Below are 21,630 nucleotides of genomic sequence, written 5' to 3'. Positions count from 1 at the left end.
CCATAGATTTGATTATAGGGACCTTTGTCAGCAGAGTAATGTCTCTGCTTTTTAATACACTGTCCAGGTTGGTCATAGTTTTTCTTTCAAGGAGCAAACATGTTTTAATTTCATAACTGCAGTCACCATCTACAGTGATTTTGGAGCATAAGAAAACAGTCACTGTTTCCCCAACTATTTGCTGTGAAGTGATGGGACTGGATGCCATGATCTTCATTTTTGACTGTTGAGTTTTAAGCCAGTTTTCTCACTCTCCTCTTTCACCTTCATCAAGAGGCTCTTTAGTTCCTCTTCGCTTTCTGCCATAAGGGTGGTGTCATCTGCATATCTGAGGTTATTGCCATTTCTCCCGGCAATCTTGATTCAAGTGTGTGCTTTATCCAGCCCAACATTTCACATGATGTACTCTGCATATAAGTCAAATAAGCAGGGTGACAATATAGAGCCTTGACGTACTCCTTTCCCAATTTGGAACTAGTCCGTTTTTCCATGTCTGGTTCTAACTGTTGCTTCTTGAACTGCATACAGGTTTCTCAGGAGTCAGGTGAAGTGGTCTGGTATTTCCATCTCTTTAAGAATTTTCCACAGTTTGCTGTGATCCACACAGTCAAAGGTTTTTGCGTAGTCAATGAAGAAGATGTAGATGTATTTCTTGAATTTTCTTGCTTTTTCTATGGTCCAATGGATGTTGGCAATTTGATCTCTGGTTCCTCTGCCTTTTCTATATCCAGTGTGAACATCAGGAACATCTTGAATATTGTTATTTCATGTACTGTAGAAGTCTAGCTTGGAGAATTTTGAGCACTACTTTGCTAGCATGTGAAATGAATGCAATTGTGCAATAGTTTGGACATTCTTTGGCATTGCCTTTCTTTGGGATTGGAATGAAAATTGACCTTTCCAGTCCTGTAGCCATTGCTGAGTTTTCCATATTTGCTGGCATACTGACTGCAGCACTTTTACAGCATCATCTTTTAAGATTTGAAATAGCTCAGCTGGAATTCCATCACCTCCAGTAGCTTTGTTTGTAGTGATGCTAAGACCCAATTGACTTTGCACTCCAAGATGTCTGGCTCTAGGTTAGTGATCACACCATAGTGGTTATCCAGATCATTAAGATCTTTTTGTGTAATTCTTCAGTTATTCCTGCCATATTTTCTTCATATCTTCTGCTTCTGTTAGGTTCATACTGTTTCTATATTTTATTTTTCCCCATCTTTGCATGAAATGTTTCATTGGTATCTCTAATTTTCTTGAAGAGATGTCTAGTCTTTCTCATTCTATTTTTACAGTTTTAGATAAATCACCTAACCCTTTCAGTCCTGGTTTCTTCATTTATGCAACAAAGAGACAAGTCTAGGTATTTTCTAATCTTACATTTGTTACTAATATCACATACATTTCTGATTATTAATCTCAACCATGCAAAGGATAAAACTTGTAACTGAGCCTGTTTCTTAATCCTGTGCCCCCTCAAGATGTGGGCACACTAATATTTAGACAAAGAAGCACACATCTTTCATTTTTTTCTGATCAACTCAAAAAGAAACAACTGATGTTTTACAAGAGGGAAAGAATATTGATTTTATTTATTTTTATTTTTTAACTGAAGAATAAAGGCAAATAATAATAAAATTTCAGGGTAATAATCTATGCTGTCATAAACATTTAGGACCAGTAAAGGAAATCATCAGATTCTATGTCATTTATACATAAAATTTAGAGAGCAAACAGTTATCCTTTCAAAGATTTTAATTTATACTCCAAAATGAACAATTAAAGATTGCATAATTATATAACATTGCTATTGTTAGATATGTGAATATATGTGTATTCTTCTCTTCTGTAAAATAATTTCATGCTTATAAAAGGCACCCTTAGTCAACTTGGGACAAAGAGAACACCACATAGTAGAAATAAACCGAGTAATAAATAGGATATATGTAAGGAAAATATTATAAAGCAGGTACACTGTTGACACAGAAGAAAAAATAAACATACTTTTTTATTACTTAAAGGAAATTCACAATCACTTCCAGGAGTTCTTTAAGAATTTAAGGCCATTTGTTCTAGAGAAATGCTTTAATTTAGACACAACTGTCATTCTCGTCACAAAACTGTAATCCTCGTAAAAATTGTACATGCAAAAGCTCTTTACAATTTTAAATTGTGTACTATCAGATTAGAACATAGGAGCAGGTTTTTTTCCCACAAATGTGTTGAGTATTAAGTCACGCAGTTGTATATATTTAATTGGGAATTTCACAAAAAACTTCTCGCCTGTACATGCTTTGTGGCAACTTGGAAAGGAATACAAATCAAAAGAGCCAGTATCTCTTTGAATTAAAATAATATCTAAGCAAGGTATAATGGAAAAAAGTGTTTAAAACATCTGCTGCACAGTTAAATATTCTGAATTTTAGTCTTTCTACACAGTATTGCAATATAAAGACATTACTTTTTACACAAAGTATTTTCTGTGCATTTACAGTATACAATGTTTGACTTTTTATTATTTCTACTTATCATTACAAAACATAAACAAACTGCAGTTTAAATTTAGAACTCAAAGTTGATGAAAAAGTGCATGTTCTTTCAGGATAGACATCTGCTAAGTGTAATACTTGACATACTTGACAAATAGCATAGAGAAACTGTTTACTAAACAGATGTAGCTTCATAAGACAACTCTCTGGGAAATGTGAACTTATTTTTACTTTCCCTTCTTTGCAATTGCATTTGATCAGACAGTCATTCAAAGATATTGCTGTTGTGATTATAGCTATTGCAATTTAGAAGACAAAGGATTCAATATTCAAAATTTGTATTCTTAAGAATAGTTATAAAAGTATTTTAATTTAAAAAATAGTAACATGTAAACATTGATACAGAGAGACTGCTTTCCTATACACATAGCAGTCTAAGACAATATCTGAGTTAAAAACATAGGTTGTGCTTTTTCCCAACAATTCACTGGAAATTAGCTGTTTCTGTCCAAAAACTTTAAGATTCATACAAGACATCATATTTTGCATCAAGCATATAAACAATTTTTCTGTTGCTCATGCAACAACCATATTTACAGTTTTGGTTTAGGAAGATAATAAATTTTGGATAGAAAATAGCATACTAACCAATTCTGCTGAAACCAAATTGAGATGAATATATTATTCCCTGGTTCATTATAGAGCACCAGGAGAAAAGCATGGACTCAGCAGTTCTAACCAAAGTGTAGTTACATTAGCATTTTGGAACAGAGTTATATTTGAGTCTGTAACACATGTGTAGATGGGGTGTATGGAGGAGGTGCAGGTGATGGCTTGATTCCTCTGGCCCTCATGTAGGAGAGAAACTGTTCAGGGATCTCCGCTAGGACATCTTTAGCTAATCTAGCCATGCTCAGAATGTGGTTTCCACTTCTGTCAATATAATCTCTGAATGGCACAAACTAAAACAGAGTTGCAAGTATGTTATTTAACAGAGCTTACCATGCTATTTAAATAAATAAAAAAATAGACACAAAACCAACATATATAAACTTTTGGTTGTAGGAGAATCAGAGAAGCTGGAGTAATGGCAAGGGGCATAATAATTACTATGATTTTAAAGAGATTTGATTCATTATAAATAGCTCTAACAGTGACCACACCTTTCTTATAATTTTTCTAAAATGAGATGTAATTGTTATTTTTTTCCCCACAATAACTCTTGTCTTCTGGTCCTGATACACCCATCATATTGCTACATGCATTACACAGTTCTGAGTTCTATACCTAACCTGACTCCAATTGAAAAGAGCCCTATCCTCCTCAGGTTCAGTTTCTTCTCAAATGAAGTTAATGCATGCTTAACTCAGCTTTCGGTGTAGAAATATTACTCAATTCAGGGTTAAAAAATAGTGTAAATTGCTAAAGATTCCTGAACACATGTTAAGTATTTTAAATTATATTAGCAGACCATCAAATCACATGGAAATGAATGAAAAATTTATACAGTTCACATTAGCATGAACCTGAAATACGCCTGATTTTTATGTTATTTGAAAAGGCAAACAATAAACAATTGGAAAACTTCAGCATAGATTTTGGTATACTTCTTATTGATGTATACCAAATATCAAAATTATTTTTACAGTACATAAAAATGATTGCTCTATCTTTATATAAACAATCATGTGAGAATTTGTATCAGTGAATACTCTGACAATAGATTGCTTGATTCTGTTCTCTGTTATAAAGGTTACTTAAAAAAACACTGTGCTGTTTGAGAACAGTAATTCAGTTTTGCCTTAGAGACATGATGATTCTTGAAAGCAACTTGAGAACTGGTAATGGGATAGTTTGGGCATGCAGTAATTTTAGGTTTTGGAGAAAAGGCACAGTGAAGACATTTCAGGAGGTTGAACAACTTTTAAATATAATGTTTTGAAGTTTAAATTAAATCCTTTTTTTCCCAGAGAATCAGGGAGTGAGCACACTCTCATCTCATACATAACTACTTTAAGTTCATTTTGAGAAATTTACTTTTGATTTAAGCAGTTACTCAAGATGTGCTTTCAGAAAACAACTGTTATTAGGGAGCAGACTTTAAACTAGTCAGATACTTGTGATAGATAAAGCAAGTTAAAATGTTAAATTAAATAGCAAATGTAACACCATTTATATAGTGAAAGCAATATCTTTTAAGGAAGATCAGAAAACTACTTCTTTCTTTTTAATATAAGGCATACTACAGACAGAAGCATACTTATGTGATCATAATTTTACCCTGTTATGATACCAAGAGGAAAACAGCACAACTTTTAGAAATGTGATAAAAGGTGACAAATGTTTCTCTTATTTTAAAGGCAGCTAAGTAAGGATAAGAAAAACACTGACAGAGTAAATATAATCTTCAGTTGAGAAAAGAAAGAGGCATATATGAATGTTTGTAAAGTCATTATCTAATTTGGACAGGATGACATTTTTAACAAAAAAGCAAAGAGGTGCAAACAAAGTTAGGTTTATTTTCTCTCTGACACTATAAGGTGAACACAGTGAAGGACTGATGAGAAAAAATATCTAAATTCTGCTATTGTTTATTTCATTCTTATTTTAAAAGGCATATTATTTTATTTATTTATTTATTTATTTTATTTTTTTTAAAATTTTATTTATTTTTTTATTTTTTAAATTTTAAAATCTTTAATTCTTACATGCGTTCCCAAACATGAACCCCCCTCCCACCTCCCTCCCCATAACATCTCTCTGGGTCATCCCCATGCACCAGCTCCAAGCATGCTGTATCCTGCATCAGACATAGACTGGCGATTATATTATTTTAAAAATAAACATTTAGTAATGGTTTGGTTGCCTGTGTGCATGTAAGTCACTTCAGTTGTGTCTGACTTTTTGCAACCTTATGGATTGTAGCCCACCAGGCTTCTCTGCCCATGGGATTTTCCAGGCAAGAATGCTGGAGTGGATTTCCATGACCTCCTCTAGGACATCTTTTTGACTTAGGGATCTAACCTGTGTCTCTTATGTTTCCTGCGCTGGCAGGCAGGTTCTTTACCACTAGCAACACCTGGGAAGCATATATCTATATCTATTTTATGGGAGATCAGTTTTTTAACAATCTATAGCTAATACCTATATTTCAGGGAAATGGCAACACTCTGGAAAATAGTTTATTCTTCTCTAGGGCAGAGGGAGAACTTACTTGCTTGTGTCTTTCCTTTATCTCAACTTTGCTCTTATATTTACTTTTATTTTGGTTTTGATTTTTTTCCTAGACCATGTGTGAAGTCGCTTAGTCTTTTCTTACTCTTTGCGACCCCATGGACTGTAGCCTATCATGTTCCTCCATCCATGGGATTTTCCAGACAAGAATACTGGAGTGGGTTGCCATTTCCTTCTCCAGGAGATCTTCCCGACCCAGGGATTGAAGCCGGGTCTCCCACATTGTAGACAGACGCTTTACCATCTGAGCCACCAGGGAAGCTCTTCCTAGACCATGGAAGCTAAATTTAGTAATCTTTTTATTCCCTCAATTCACAAACTCTGGAATTAGACTCCCCAAGTGCAGAGGCTGGTCCTGCTGCTTATTAGCTGCGTGATCTTGGGCGAGTGATTTTCTACTGTCATTCAGTTTCCTCTTCTATAAAATGAAGATAATAATAATAATAATACCTTCTTCATCTGGTTGTTATATTAAAAAAATCAACAAATAAGTGCTTAAAACAGTTTTAAGCTCATAATATGTATAAGTGTGATAGCCATTATTATTACTATTCATTAATTTATACATTTATATATGCAATATAAATATTGTGCTATTTTCTTTCTAGTCTTTTGTTTACACTCATATCAAACTTTATAAGAAATATTTTTTTATCAAGTTTTTCTCTCTTTCAAATTTAGGTACTAGAGTACCATAATCTAAAAAATGTAATGACTGATCTATTTGTTATTAAAACATCCTGTTTTTTTCACTTTTTCAGCAAATGCGGTAAGATGTGTTACATTTTTATTGAAGTAAATATAAGTTTATTTTTAAAAATGTTATGACACTCTGGAATGTCAAAACTAAGATTCAAAATCATTGTTTGCACAATACATACAGTTCTACTTATCCTTAAAACATGTTTATAAATAATGGGTAAGAAAGAAATCTAAGTTTTCAACAAAGCAGGGAGGTATATATCTCATTTAATTTGTGTTTACTAAATGTGGGCACAGATTCTGATATGTCCCTTGAGTATGGACCTTGCCCCTGAGTTAAGAGTCCCTGTGATATTATCAACAGGAGTATGCCTCATCCCATATGTGTGTTGGGAGTGGAGAAAAAGATGGCTGAGAATGTTCTACTCACTAACCTAAATTATTTCATCCTTTCTAAAGGAACATTCAACTCTTCAGTAAGTCAAGAAGCACTTCCCTAAGTTCTGAATATTCATTGGAAGGACTTATGCTGAAGCTCCAATGCATTGGTCACCTGAATCGAAGAGCCAACCATTGGCAAAGACCCTGATGCTGGGAAAGATAGGAGGCAGAAGGAGAAGGTGATGACAGAGGATGAGATGTTGGATGGCATCATCCACTTAATGGACATGAGTTTGAGCAGTCTCTGGGAGATAGTGAAGAACAGGGAAGCCTGGTGTACTGCAGTCCATGGGGTCACAAAAAGTCTGACATTACTGACTGAAAAGCACCAGCAATGGAGAAGTTGGGTGCCACTTAATATTTGACATAATAAAAATCCCATCTACCACTCCCAACTTTCTGTGGAACTCAGCTACCTTCTGCCATTTACAGTTAGGCTTTTGTTTGTCCACTTAAGAAATTTGGGATATCATTTGGAGCGTGTTAACTTGATTAGCAATGTGTAAGAAATTGAAAGTAGCAAAAAGTTAAGATAGCCTAAATAGATCTTATTTTCTGACATTATTTTAACCACCAGTATTTACAGCACTGATTATGATGACTTAGATATTTTCTGATGGTAGGAAGACTGACAATATTCTTGGTGTGTCTTTGCAACCTCAATGTTATAAATATTCAAGAATATTTCTATTCTTAAAAATAACTCATTTAAAAATGTTTTAGTAAATGGAAGAACCAGGAAACCTGTAATTGTGCAATGTTATGAGATTTTAATTAAGGTGAGAGAAAAATGCTAATTCTTCTTGAATACAATGTGATATGTAAATGATTACTCTGCAAACTATTTTTAAAAGATAATCAGCATTTAGGAACTTTTCCATAAGATTAGAAAAGGATTCATCAAATATCTTTAAATAAATATAGACATGTAAGTCAAGATGCCATTGTCATTCAGGAGGCTACTAATTCTCTGGGAAGATCCTGTTCAGTATCTGTAACATCTCATGACTTTTTCAGTTCAGCTTTATATGGTAGAATAGCTTGAGTCAATTCCTTGAGTCTTTAGCCTTCAAAATCTTTGGTGCCTTCAAAATCAGGTGCCTTTGAAATCTTTGGTGACCTCAGTGTCACTTTATGATGATATATTAGTCTCAAGATTCTGACTTTTAATGAGAATATATATATATATATATATATATATTTAAAGTCCTTAACAATGTGTTGTGTTGCTGTTGTAATGCATTTTTGCATTATATATATATGGAGATGGAGTCTGGAGATAATGAAAGAAAGGCTCAAGGGAAATTTATTGACTTGTTCAAGATCAGAATGATAACATTATAATTTTGTAGACCTGAGTCCTATCTCAATATTCTGTCCAATGTAGCAAATCCAATTAGAGACAAAAGACTTTCATGATCAAGGGAACTTTTGTTTTATAAATAAAATAACTAAAAAACTTGGTTGTCACTAATGTAATATATTAGTCATCTTAAAGGAAATCTTAATGTTATGAGCAATCTTAACCACCCTCTAATGTGTGTGTGCTCAGCTGTGTCTGGCTCTTTGCAACCCCATGGACTGTAGCCTGTGGGCTCCTCTGTCCATGGAGTTTTCAGGCAAGAATACTGGAGTGGGTTGCCATTTCCTCCTCCAGGGGATTGTCCCTACCCAGGGATCGAACCTACATCGCTCGTGTCTCCTGTGTGGCATGCAGATATTTTACCACTGGCGCCACCTGGGAAGCAGCTACTTTGTAAGGGAGAGAGTAATGTCAATTTCCTTTAAGCATCATTGAGATGATACCACGAAAGATGAAGTTGCCTCTTTTAACTTTGTAAAAATGCATCAAAACAGAAACATAACACATTTTAAGGGGCTTCAAATTTATACTTCCTTGCAGTAATTTGATTTTAAGGAAATTGTGAACCAAATATTATGGAGAGACTTTTAGGAAAAAAGTGCAATTACCTGGATCTATAATTATGCTAACCAGGTTAAGGTGAATAAAGTGTCTAATTATAAAAACAAAACATTGTGGGATTCGTAGATGACCACATCACCATGTTGCCTTTGTCAGATGCTTTTAACCAAATTATTCATGTGTGTGTGCTTTGTAAACATTAGGTTAAAAGTTTGAGTGAGTGAGTGAAGTCGCTCAGTGGTGTCCGACTCTTTGCGACCCCATGGACTAGTAGCCTACCAGGCTCCTCCTTCCATGGGATTCTCCAGGCAAGAGTACTGGAGTGGGTTGCCATTTCCTTCTCCAGGGGATTTTCCCGACCCAGGGATCGAACCCGGGTCTTCCACATTCCAGGCAGACGCTTTAACCTCTGAGCCACCGGGGAAGCCCCTGGTTAAAAGTTTAAATCATATTTAATTATCTCCTTAAAAAATTGTTATACAGATGTTTCTATCTTAAAACAACTTTGCTGACTGATAAAGAACAATGCATTTGTACTTGTTAAGATTAATCTTTTTATTATATTTATGGATTATTTTATATTATTTTCCCTCTCTAATTTTAAAAATTATTTTTGTTTCATTTTATTGAGTGTTATTTAAGTAATGTATTTTATATACATTAATGATTAAATCTTTACAACAATGCCAGAACACTGAAATTTAGAAAGCTTGTCCAAGTTATCACAGAGGACAATCCAGAATTTGAACCAAATTCTGTTAGATTTCAAACAGATTCTCTTAATGACTATATTATGGGTGAATATATAAGTTATTATTTAGGAGATAATATTGAATTCTATTATTTGCACTTTCAAAACTTTTAAATCATGTGCTCAAATTGTAACAAGGACTTCCATTTCCTATTTAAAAGGTGTATTTCATAGTCGTTTTTGTTTCTGACATTCTAAAAGATATAAACACTTTAAAGTATGCAGAAGTTTAATTGATTTAACTTTGTTGCTTCATAGACTTATTGTATTGGTTAAAATTTGGTTAAACTGATTCTTTTCTTTCTACTCCCTCCCAGAATAGTAGACTTCAGTTAAGTATTTTTCTTGATTCCAACAGAATTATGAATCATGTGTATATATATATATTTATATATAGAAAAATATAATCTACTATTATGCTATATTTTATTATATTATTATACAAATTATTATGTTATTATATATTGCTATATTAACACATACCCTTTATATAATTTTTGTATTTATATAAAATTCTAAGATGTATTTTTATACTTTTCTAAAGTATTTCTATATTTTCTATGAGAAAAATAAAAAATTTTACATTTTGATTTGTTTCTGCTAAGTTTAGTTTAATATGTATCATCTATTTTAAAATATTTTTAATCTTTATTGAGTACTAAAAAATAAATAAATAAACACCATTAAAAGTCTGTTGTGTTTCTGAATTTTAATTTTACTAAAGACCTCAATGATATTTTCTGGTAATAATAAAGTAAGAAAATATACTTATTAACAATTCTGTTTTATATGTGGTGAACATGAAGTACAGGGGAAAGTAACTGGGTGCTTATTTTAGGCCCTGTTACTTAACATGCATCTCATAATCATCTGCCTAAATTAAACAGAACCTGAGGTTTGATTTCAATTTAAGGTGTTCATTTACAAATTAGAACTGACATGGACTCTTCACAATGAACAAAATAAATAATTTTCATCAAATTTCTTACCTGCACAATGTCTCTTTCAGCATATTTTCCTCTGGAGGAAACTCTTACATCATCTCCATCCAATTCAACCATTGCTTGAAAATAAAATAGTATAATTTATCCAAAGCATTTTAGCCATTATACTCTAACAATGTAGGCAATAAGGAAACCAAGGTGTATAAAATAACAAAATGTCCTACGTAAAGGCAGAAAGCTTTCTGATCCTTTCATCTCCACAGTGATTTCTTCCCCAAAACTTAACTGAATGTCAATTTTACAAATGAAGAAAGCAAGTGAAGACATCATGTGATGCTTTGAAAAGTGAGGAGAGCCTATACAGTGTAAAAGTCTTTAGGTACATCTCCCATCCTAAAAATTCTCAACTCTGGGTTACATGCTTACATGATGGATTCATCAAATGAGGCTAATTCATTCAGTTTTAATGTTTTTTTTTTTTCTAACTTAAGAAACTTGGTACTAATCATTATGGAATTTCCAATAACAATTTGAACTTTATTCTCTTTGAAATTACAACAAACTATGCAATCATATTGTCTGTAATCTTTTTGTGAATAGATTTTAAAACAAAAAGTCATCTTTTAGTGACTGGATAAATCATCTCTCTCTGAGGTATGATTTTTTTCATTGGTTAAAAATAATTTTGACATTACATAGGTCAACTGCTTTTTGGGAATGCTGTGATATAACAGAATTGCTGGTATACAGTAGTGTTATGCTGCAATTGAGAACATTTTCCAGAGTTTAATGTTTTTTGGTGAGAATTCTATAAATAAGTAATTACATAAGGAATGCTAATTTGTACTTAAAGTATAATTCTGTTACTAGAAACTCATTTTGTATACACATGATATTCACCAGACTCCAGAGAGCCATTTTGCTTTCGCAAACCAACTGTTTGCTTTTTGCCCTCTAAAAAACACTAGAATACAGTCCTCACCTTTTCACTGTTTTCTTCAGTGCTTGGATAATGCACTTCAGTTAAAGATATTTTACTGTTTTTCCTATTTTTATTTTGATTGAGATATAACTGCAAAATAACATTATATTATTTTTAGCAGTGAAATGTAATGATTCACTATTTGTGTATACTGTGAAATGATCACCATAATGAGTCTAACTGACCATACATGATTATAAATTCTTTTTCTTTTGATAAAAACTTTAAGGTCTATTCTCTTGGCAGCCTTCATATATGCAACATGGTATTAATTATACTCACCACACTGTACGTTACTTCCCCATGACTTATTTATTTTATAATTAGAAGTTTGTGCATTTTGACTTCCTTTACCCATTTCACCCACCTCTAGCCCTGGCAAGCCTCTGGCAACCATCAAACTGTTCTTTATATCGTTATGCCTTTTTTTTTTTAACAACATGTCTTTTAAGTTTTACTTTTCTACATATTTTCAGGAATAAATATCTGGGGTGAAACATTGCCAGTACACATAATTTGATAGTGAACCATGATCCAGTAATCTGTTTAGATATATAATATATGTCAATATTTAGTAAATTGTATAAATTTCCATTAACAAGGCAATGCAATTATTCAAAATACAAAAGAACTATTTTTCTCTCCTATTTATTAGGGATCTAAATAGGAAAATTCAATATACTCAAATATTTTCAATAATTAATTTCTTTTTTCTTCTAGGTTTATTTTCAAAATTTTCATATTACTTTGAGACATAAATGAACACTGATGGTGACATGTCAGCAATCAGAGAATTTTCTCCTATATTATCTAATTTGCTAATAACTCATAATGATTACCCTATACTCACTCAAAAATAGACAACAAAAATTAGATGATGTTCTGGGCCTCACCTTCCACCGTCCTCTACAATCTCCATTGGTCTTTGTGAGTGTTTCATTTCAGTTAAAGAAAATGGCAGTTACTCAGGCAACAACGTATTAGAATGAGATGCTATAAAAATATCACCCACTTTTCAGTATGTCCTTTGGGTTAAAAGGCTGCAGGTAGCAGAATTGGAAACTACACATTTGAGAGCAAGAAGAAAAGAAATGGCATGTAAGTGGTGGAAGGGAAATGTTCATCCTTCAATTTTTCAGATCATCTGGTCCTCAAGGAACCTGAAATCATAAGCCCCGGTTACCCACCTGATCCCCTCTCTGGAAAAAAGATGTATAAGAAACAGATCTGTATTTCTTTCTAGCCTTGGGAGACAAAATGACATTAGAACCCCTTATATTTTCCCCCCTCTCCTAAACTTGGATCAAGGCAATTACATGGATACTACATTGACTTGTTGCATTTTAAGGACAAAGAAATTCTGCTTTGAAAAATTATACAGAAAGTTTTAAATTATTCTCACTGAAATTCAGAAATAAGACATTTAAATACTCGTTAATCTAATAGTTAATTTATATTTCCTCTACTTTCAAAGAATAGATGGCAATATGTTTTATTTCTTGCCTATGTAAACCTCTTGGTTGAAATACATGTAGATGTTGGATTTATGTAACTGAGAAAATATGCAAGTTTTACTTCAGTCTTTTCCTACTAATTTCTATGCATACTATATAAACTTACTTATGGTAGATTTGGAATTGCCTAGAAAAAGGCTCCTCTGATAAGATAATACCAACTTGAATGTAAGTCAGAAATTTTCTTCCATCAGGGTGAAAACAAAAATCAGGTGTTTCAGGACCCTAATTGCCTGTTTATAGGTTTGCCAGAGGAAAAGTTCACTTTAATTCCCAAGACAGAATTCTATGGGAAGGCAAATTCCTTATGTCTATAATCTTCAATCACTCTTCCTCATGAGAAGAGTGATTCATAGGATAACTAAGATTGGGAGATGGAACTGACCTTGAATCTCTTTTTGGAGTACTCTATCCTCAGGTTGAAGACAATTTCTCCCTGTGGTATGATAAATAGGCAAGGCTCTGCTCCTGTCCAGAGGAGGCCTTGACATAAAGGGGAGGTCATTTAATTTTGGGGCAGAGAAGAAACAAGAAGTCTGAGTTTGTGCACACGGTAACTCGGATTCTCTAATTCTGAACTACTATTAAAACTTACATTTTGATTTCTATTTGAGTGACTCTTGCATATTTTTTTTAGTTAGTTCAAGAAATCAGAGGGGGAAATAATGAATTTTCATACCTCAACACTCTAATAAAGAATTCATTGGGAACAAAAGAATTGAAGAAAATAAATAAGTGTGGCTATTGTATGAGGGTAGTACCTAAATAGCTGTGCCTGCTGCTTTGAATAGAAATATATGACCAGAAATATTCACCAGGAAATATCAGTTGCTCTGTATTCATACATTATGTGTGGGAGGTTGAGGAACAAGTGATTGAGGTCTTACACCTAACAATGGTCTTCCACAGGACTCCCGGAGAGCTGGGATATACCCAGTGAAAAGTGCATACTTGAGAGGCAAAAGCAAATTAGTAACTGAAAAGGAAATCATGAATTACTTTAACCTAGCAATTGGTAAAGTTTGTGAATTGTAGCCTGTCACTGCTCAGTGCAGATGATCAAGTACACAAAGTATTAACAAGAAGGATATGTCTTAGTTTTCCTGACTCCAGAGAGGTAGCTCAGATTCATGCTTGATGGACAATGAAAACAGATGTAAATATTCAGAGACAGAGAAAATATTAGCAGGAGCAACAGCAGGCAGGGCTAAACTGACTTTGCTTTAGAAACTGGAAGATTATAATGATGCAAAGTGTGACCAGCCAAGTATGGAATCAAAGGAAAGAACCTCCAAGATCAGCAATATAACTGCTGTGTTGTTTTACCTGAGACTGACAGACCTGTACTGTCCGTACTGGGGAGGCCCTGGTGGTTAGGCAAGAATCATCTTAGTGATGATCATATTATGATTAGCCACCTATGTGCCTAAATTAACCTGTAACATACCAAAAGTTGCTTCAAATATTTTAAAATTATTCTAATTTATAAAGTTCCAAGCTAAATACTGTCATTATCAATGTAAAAATACATGAATCAGGTGAATATTATGTGGTTATACAGTTTCTACCTAGCATAGAGTTCTCTTAAAGGAATCCATCAGGTGACAAGAAATGGACTAACTTTAGAGTTTATCCAGATTACTAGTTACATGAACACCCATCACTAATTGGCATTTGAAGATGGCTTTAACCAACAGAAACAGAAAACTGCCCAATAAGTGAATTTAGCATGATTATTAAGTTTCAGATAGTCATATCCATTTTCATTTTACTTTGGTCTTTCATATGACAGAACATAAATATTTATAAAGATAATGTCTACCAACAAGCCAAGGTCTGAAAATTCATTATTATGCTTCTCAACATAGTGGTTTATTTATTTAGTGCTCACCCTTAAAAGTTTTTAGGGAACCCAGAGTGTGTTTTGCCTTAGGAACAAAAACTCAATTTATCATTCAATATTAAGAAATATTTTGAGGTACAATTCATCTCTAATAAAGCAGAAAGCTACATGGTTGAATTAACCTATACTAGAGAGATAATGAACTACTCAGAAGACATTCTTTTAATTTGCTCACTTCGATAGACTCCATCATGTGATATCTATGTCTGTACATACATGAACATAGTATACAAACCCACATACACACTCATATCCCTAGATGCAAAAAAAGGAGTGATAGATATGTAAGTACATGATGAGTTACAGTTAATAAATTCCCAATTAATGCTATTGAAATTTTATTACTCACCATCAAATTCTGCTGGTCCAACACCTACTATAATTATTGACATTGGAAGTTTTGAAGCCTTCAAAGAGAATATAAAATTTGTTCACAGTTAAGAAACTGAATTAGGAAAACAACTAAGAATTAGGAAGACAATAATATCCTAAGTATTGACACTTTTTCACATAATTTCATTCAAATACTTTTGGATGTATTTAATATTAACACAGAATAATATACTTGACTCCACTTTTATCCTTTCTGAACTCTGTACATATGCTAATTCATGTGGATTTTCTTCAGGAATAACCAGTCTTGGATAATATATATATATATTTTTTTAAACTGAGCATTTGCTTATACTTGCTATTCTCAGACAAAATTTTCCTAAGCTGACTCTGGGTATCTTTAGTCTCTTTTTTCCTGTTCTTTCTCTATTTGAAGATCTTTTTGTTACTGAAAGGTGAAAAAAGATACCATATTTGTGAAAAAGTAGTGCATGTATGCATGCTAAGTCGCTTCAGTTGTGTTTGACTCTGTGCAACTCTATGGACGGTAGCCTGCCGGCCTCCTCTGTCCAAGGGATTCTCCAGGCAAGACTACTGGAGTGGGTTGCCAGTGCCCTCTTCTAGGAGATCTTCCCAACTTAGGGATCGAACCCATGCCACTCTTGCATTGGCACGCAGGTTCTTTACCAATAGGGTCACCTGCGAAGAAAAAGCAGTACTCTATCTCATTAATAGTTATGGCTAGGAAAAGCAATTTTTATAGTAAATGTGTGACTACAAATGATAATTATAGAAAGTTATTATTAGTATGATTAAATAATTTTATGCTAAGACTATGAGATCCACCAACAGAAAGGTGGAGCAATATAGCAACCACATCATCAGGTCATTGAAATATGAATAACTGTTCTTCAGTACATGTCCTATTAGTTTATTTTTTAAGTTTTTTTTAAAAATTTTAATATTGGCCACCATAACATGTGTGAAGTGATATCTAACTGTGGTTTAGGTCTGCATTTTCCAAATATTAGTGATGTTGAGGCTGTTTATAGCTTGTTGATTATTTGTGTATCTTCTTTGGAGAAACACCTTTCAAGTTTTTTTTTTTTAACTTTTTATTTTGTATAGGAGTGAAAGTGAAAGTGTTAGTTGCTCAGTCATGTCTGACTCTTTGCGACCCCATGGACTGTAGACCACCAGGCTCTTCTGTCCATGGAATTCTCCAAGCAAGAATCCTGGAGTAGATTGCCATTCTCTTCTCCAGAGGATCTTCTTGACCCGGGGATCAAACCAAGATCTCTTGCATTACGGGTAGATTCTTTATCATCTGAGCCACCAGGGAAGCCCAATATAGCCAATCAACAATGGTTTCAGGTGAACAGTGAAGGGACTTAGTCATACATATACATATATCCATTCTTTCCCAAACTTCCTTTCCATCCAGGCTCCACATATTATGCAAGACAGTGTGCCACATAATGTGCAAGCTTTTACCTCTCTTTCATTTTGTGTTTGGTTTTGCTAAGTATATGTCTATAAAAATTTGATTTTTTCCCACATGTAACTAATTTTTCTCACACAAACAGCTAATTATATGCTATTAATAATTATGTCATTAATAAGCCATTAATAATTATGAAATATGATAATCTTTCATACAACCATTTTTACTAATGTCTATTTTGTGTCAAATACTGCTCAACTTGAATATAGAAAGGTAAGTAAAACCAGATATAATTTTATAGATTGCAATCTAGTAAATATAGATTTTATAGATTATAGTCTAATAAAGAAGATAATCAATTAATCATAAATGTAGCACATAATTAGAAACTAGTCCCCATCCAGTTCTATAAACATAGAAATTATCACAGTTCTCCTGTAACTGAAATGCAAATATTTAGAAATATTCTGTACAAATTGTAAGACTATACATGAAACTAATTAAACACACTCATGCACATGAAGTTGATGACATGATTTATTTTCATTTATAAAAGAGTTGTCTAGATAATGCACTGGCTGCAAAGGCATGGACATTTTGTTTCACTGTTAAGTCAACTAAGACTTCAGTTAATTAACCTAAGTAGCACAATGCTTTCGTTTAGCCAGCCCAAGACAGAATGATTCCTACTTACGTTAACTATGGACTCCTTAGTTTGAGCCATATCTGAGATAACACCATCTGTCACAATTAGGAGCACAAAATACTGGGAGCCATCCTTTACGGAAGCAGCATATCTGAAAGGCAAATAAAAGGTAAACAATACCCAAAATAAAACAGTTTCTCTCACATGATAGCTGCTAAATATAATTAGGAATAGTCAACACATCTGTTAATCTCAAGAAAATATTTCAACATTTGTTAGGAGCCTATATTAGGCAAATTCTCAAATATACAATTTTTTTTTCTCTGAAATAGCACACTAGAATAACAGCATACTGGATGCTGGCACACAGAAATGTTGGGCAGCCTTAGAAATTCATTCACAAATAAAAGGTGAGCTGGAAGGCATGTTACCACAGAGGAATGGCTATGGCTTTTGGAAATAGATATCTTGTCTAAGCAACACATAATGTGTATGGTCTTCTGCATAAATTACATAAGCTATCTGAACTTTACTTTCTTATCTTTAAAATCAAGATAATGCAACTTTCTATTGTTAATAAGGAAATTTCATGTATGGTAGTAAATATTTATATTGTTATACACTGGTAGATTTTTACACATGTTAAATTATATAAATGATTGTTATTCTTGTTTTGGAACTAGATAGCAGTGATGATTGCATAACACTGTGAAAATGCTGAATGTCATTGAACTGTAAACTTTAAAATGGTTGGTTTTATGTCATGTGAGTTTTATCTTACTTATAAAAATGCAACTGAAGAAATACTTTTTTGACAAAGCTATAGTTTTAGGTCTTTAATACATGTTAAATTGGTGAAAGATGAGAAGGAAAATATAAAAATCAAAGACAAAAATTAGGCATGTAATGAGAACATATTCTAGTACTTATCTTCTGTACTCTACTGCATAATTCTCACCAAATAATACTAGAAATATACAGGAGAATTTTATTACTATATTTCCTCTCTTTTTCCATTTTGTTCTGCCATTCTGAGTATATTGATGATATTCTCAATAGAATATGTTTTATGACTTTTAGTACATAACTAGTATATTGGTCATATCTAATAATGAGGAAGCATTATGGTGCTCATAGAGGACAGTTTTATAAAAAATCATCAAGTAAATCACAGAAAAATTATTTCAATGAAATATTTTGATTATCAATGAAAATCAGTACCTGATGGACTCTATAATAATAAAGTTTGAATACACTGTGGACAAACCAATGGCCTAATATATCAGGGCAAACTTTATAGCTAAAAGTTTAACTTTTACAGCAAAGATATACCAGCACAAAATCTATGAAATTAATTGGTAAACACTGGTAATAAGTTATTATAAATGCAATTTATAATAAATAGCATGAATTCACACAAAACAGGTTCTATCATTTTTATCTTTTCATAAAACAGTGATGGGTATGACAGTGTGTAAGAGAGTAAGAATCAAGTATAATTTATCTTGCATTAATATAATTTTTCATTCTGCTTTATTTGATGGCTATCAAAGACTTAGGAAAAGAAAGTATAGATAATATTACTCATCTATGTAACACAATAAGCTAGGAAGTATTTTTCAAATTACACGTAATGACTCAGTGAATTTTGAAATTAATTTTGCGGGTCAAGATTTGCATTAAAAAAGTAATAGAAAAGAAAAGGAAACCATAGTAATAAAAAAAGAAAATATGAGCTAAGAATAAATATTATTTCTTATTATTTTATTTTAATTATGTGTGTCCAGGGTTGAGATATAAGGTTCATTGTTGTTGTTCAGTTGCTAAGTCATGTCTGACTTTTTGTGACTCCATGGACTGTAAGCCTGCCTTGCTCCTCTGTCCATGGGATTTCCCAGGCAAGAATAGTGTAGTGGGTTGCTATTTCCTTCTCCAGGGGATCTTCCTGACCAAGGGATCAAGTCCATATCTCCTGCATTGGCAGGCAGATTCTTTACCACTGAGCGACCAAGAAAACCCATAAAATTGATAAGAATACAAATTGTAGCTGAAAATGCTTGAAAAACCTGATCTAAAGTGTCACACTCAGAAAAAACATTGTCAATGTATCAGTGTAAACCTGAGATGGAATTTCACCGGAGAGTCCACTGTCCTGGGTGCAGGGATATTTTATTATCGTGTCTATGTCCCAGGTAATGAAAAGTAGAACATATTTCAGTTGCTGATCATGTCTAATGCACTTGTGTATGCTCGGTCATGTCTGACTGCAATCCTATAGACTGTACCTCACCAAGATTCCTCTGCCCAAGGGATTCCCAGGCAAGAATGCTGGAGTGGGTTGCCAGTTCCTCCTCCGGGGGATTATGCTGATGCAGGGGGGAAACTGCATCTCCTGCAGTGGCAGGCAGATTCTTTGGCCACTGAACCACCAGGGAAGCCTGCCCGTATCTAACAGGGAGACGGTAAAGTACCAGAACCTTCAAATAGAGAACCTCAGTAATTCAAACGCAGTACTTTTTTAGTTTTGGTTACATATTGGGAAAGCCATGAGAGTTGTTCCTTTTCAATGACCTAAAAACTAGGCAGGGTTTCATAGGATTTAAAACTGTGTCAGTAAAAATATTTTAGGGATTTAAAAGTAGTGTCTAATTTACTAGGGCAACTTCCCTTGTGGCTCAGATGGTAAAGCGTCTGCCTACAATGCGGGAGACCCAGGTTATGCTAAGCAAATGTATATAAAATTTTACATTAACAATTTTTCTAGAACATGTATTTAGAATAAGTAATTATATTCTAATCTCAATATCATATACTATATGTTAATATCAGGGAGGTTAAAATAATGTGTCCTATATATCACTGAAAGGCTTTAGCTGTCTTCATAGAATTCAATCTCTTATTACTTCTGTGTTGCTATGGAATATAATCTTAGATATGAGTGATTTCACAATTGAGATTGTGATCGATATTGCTCTCATGGATGCTTATTCAAATAATACAATTTTTTTCCTTGGTTGAACAAATATAGGTCCTAACATACACCAGTGTATAGTTTTCATTTGATATTTTGATCTAAAGTTCTTATTGAAGTATCATGATAGCTCAATGGAGATTCTTTTTACTGTATATCTTTTCCTTCATTTTCTTGGAGGTAAATTATCAGAAAACAACTTTCATTTGTGGAGCCATGCCAACAATAAAATTATGATTGCATTCTGGTCTAGCACACTAAAATAAACAAATTATTTACTCCCAAATTATTTACTTACCTTGCTACATGATTAATTACAGGAGCAAAATTGGTTGGCCCATACAGTTGCACAGATTTCAGACTCCTATAATAAGCTTCCATGACACCATCAATGCCATTACAGTAGGGGTTTTGGGGGTTCCCATTCTGTAGAAAGTTACAGCAAAAACAGGAAAAGAATGAATAATGTCTATAAAAATAAACTAAAAAAGAGAACAACACATGTTGATATCCATAAAGCTTTTTTGAAAGAAAACTCAGTTATATATTTATAATAGCAAATCATAATAATAAATTGAGTAATCAATAATAGATTATAACATATCAATATTAAATAGATTGTGATATGCAGTAATGTGCAATCATTAAAAATGGATACTTTTCAACTAACAGGCAGAAGAAAATTCTAAATCTTGAGAAATTGAATATCACATTTTATGATTAATACTTATACACAGATCTCTGAACATATAGAGATGAACATATAAAAATCTGAAAAGACGGAAACAAAATATTAATAGTGGCTACCTCTGAGTGGTTATATAATTGTCAATTTTTATTTGATTGTTTAGATTATTCTGTATTTTCCAAGCTTTCTGCAGTGTTGTGTACAAAAATCAGGAAAAATACTATCAATTCAAATAGTTTTTTTTTTTTTATGGAAGTAAAAACGTAAAATATCTGCCACTTGCACATTTTCAGGCCAAAATTGATAACCCCCCAAAAAGAAGGGATCAAAGGGAATATAATTTGGTGTGAGTAGCATCACGACAAGGTAAAGTGAAAAAAATCAGAGAAACTTGTTCATATTGTTCAATGGAATTGGAGCTTGCCACAGGAGTTCTTGGGCTTCCTAGGTGGTCAGTGGTAAAGAATCCTTCCGCACTGCAGGAGATGTAAGAGACGTGGGCTGATCTCTGGGTTCGGAAGATCCCCTGGAGGAGGGCATGGAAACCCACCACAGTATTCTTGCCTGAAGAATCCCATAGACATAGGAGACTAGCAGGCTACAGTCCATGGGGTTGCAAAGAGTCGGACATGACTGAAGTGACGTAGCACAGCACTGGAGTTCTTAT

General features: G+C 33.3%; 1 protein-coding gene across 2 annotated transcripts in view; it reads right to left on the bottom strand.

Annotated features, from left to right (window-relative positions):
- CPNE8 (copine 8) overlaps positions 1,559-21,630 on the bottom strand; it is a 257,610-nt gene continuing 237,538 nt past the window's right edge. The window contains exons 16-20 of one of the 2 annotated variants that reach the window (XM_005680172.3): positions 20,574-20,701; positions 17,353-17,455; positions 15,231-15,288; positions 10,528-10,601; positions 1,559-3,448 (exon numbers count right to left, since the gene is read on the bottom strand). In XM_005680172.3, the coding sequence (XP_005680229.1) occupies positions 3,260-3,448; positions 10,528-10,601; positions 15,231-15,288; positions 17,353-17,455; positions 20,574-20,701 (552 nt within the window). In that variant the 3' untranslated portion in view covers positions 1,559-3,259. The other variant, XM_018047942.1, reaches the window with a different exon arrangement.

Source organism: Capra hircus, chromosome 5 (assembly GCF_001704415.2).
Source record: "Capra hircus breed San Clemente chromosome 5, ASM170441v1, whole genome shotgun sequence".
NCBI lineage: Eukaryota > Metazoa > Chordata > Mammalia > Artiodactyla > Bovidae > Capra > Capra hircus.
This window is presented reverse-complemented; position numbering and strand designations above follow the sequence as displayed.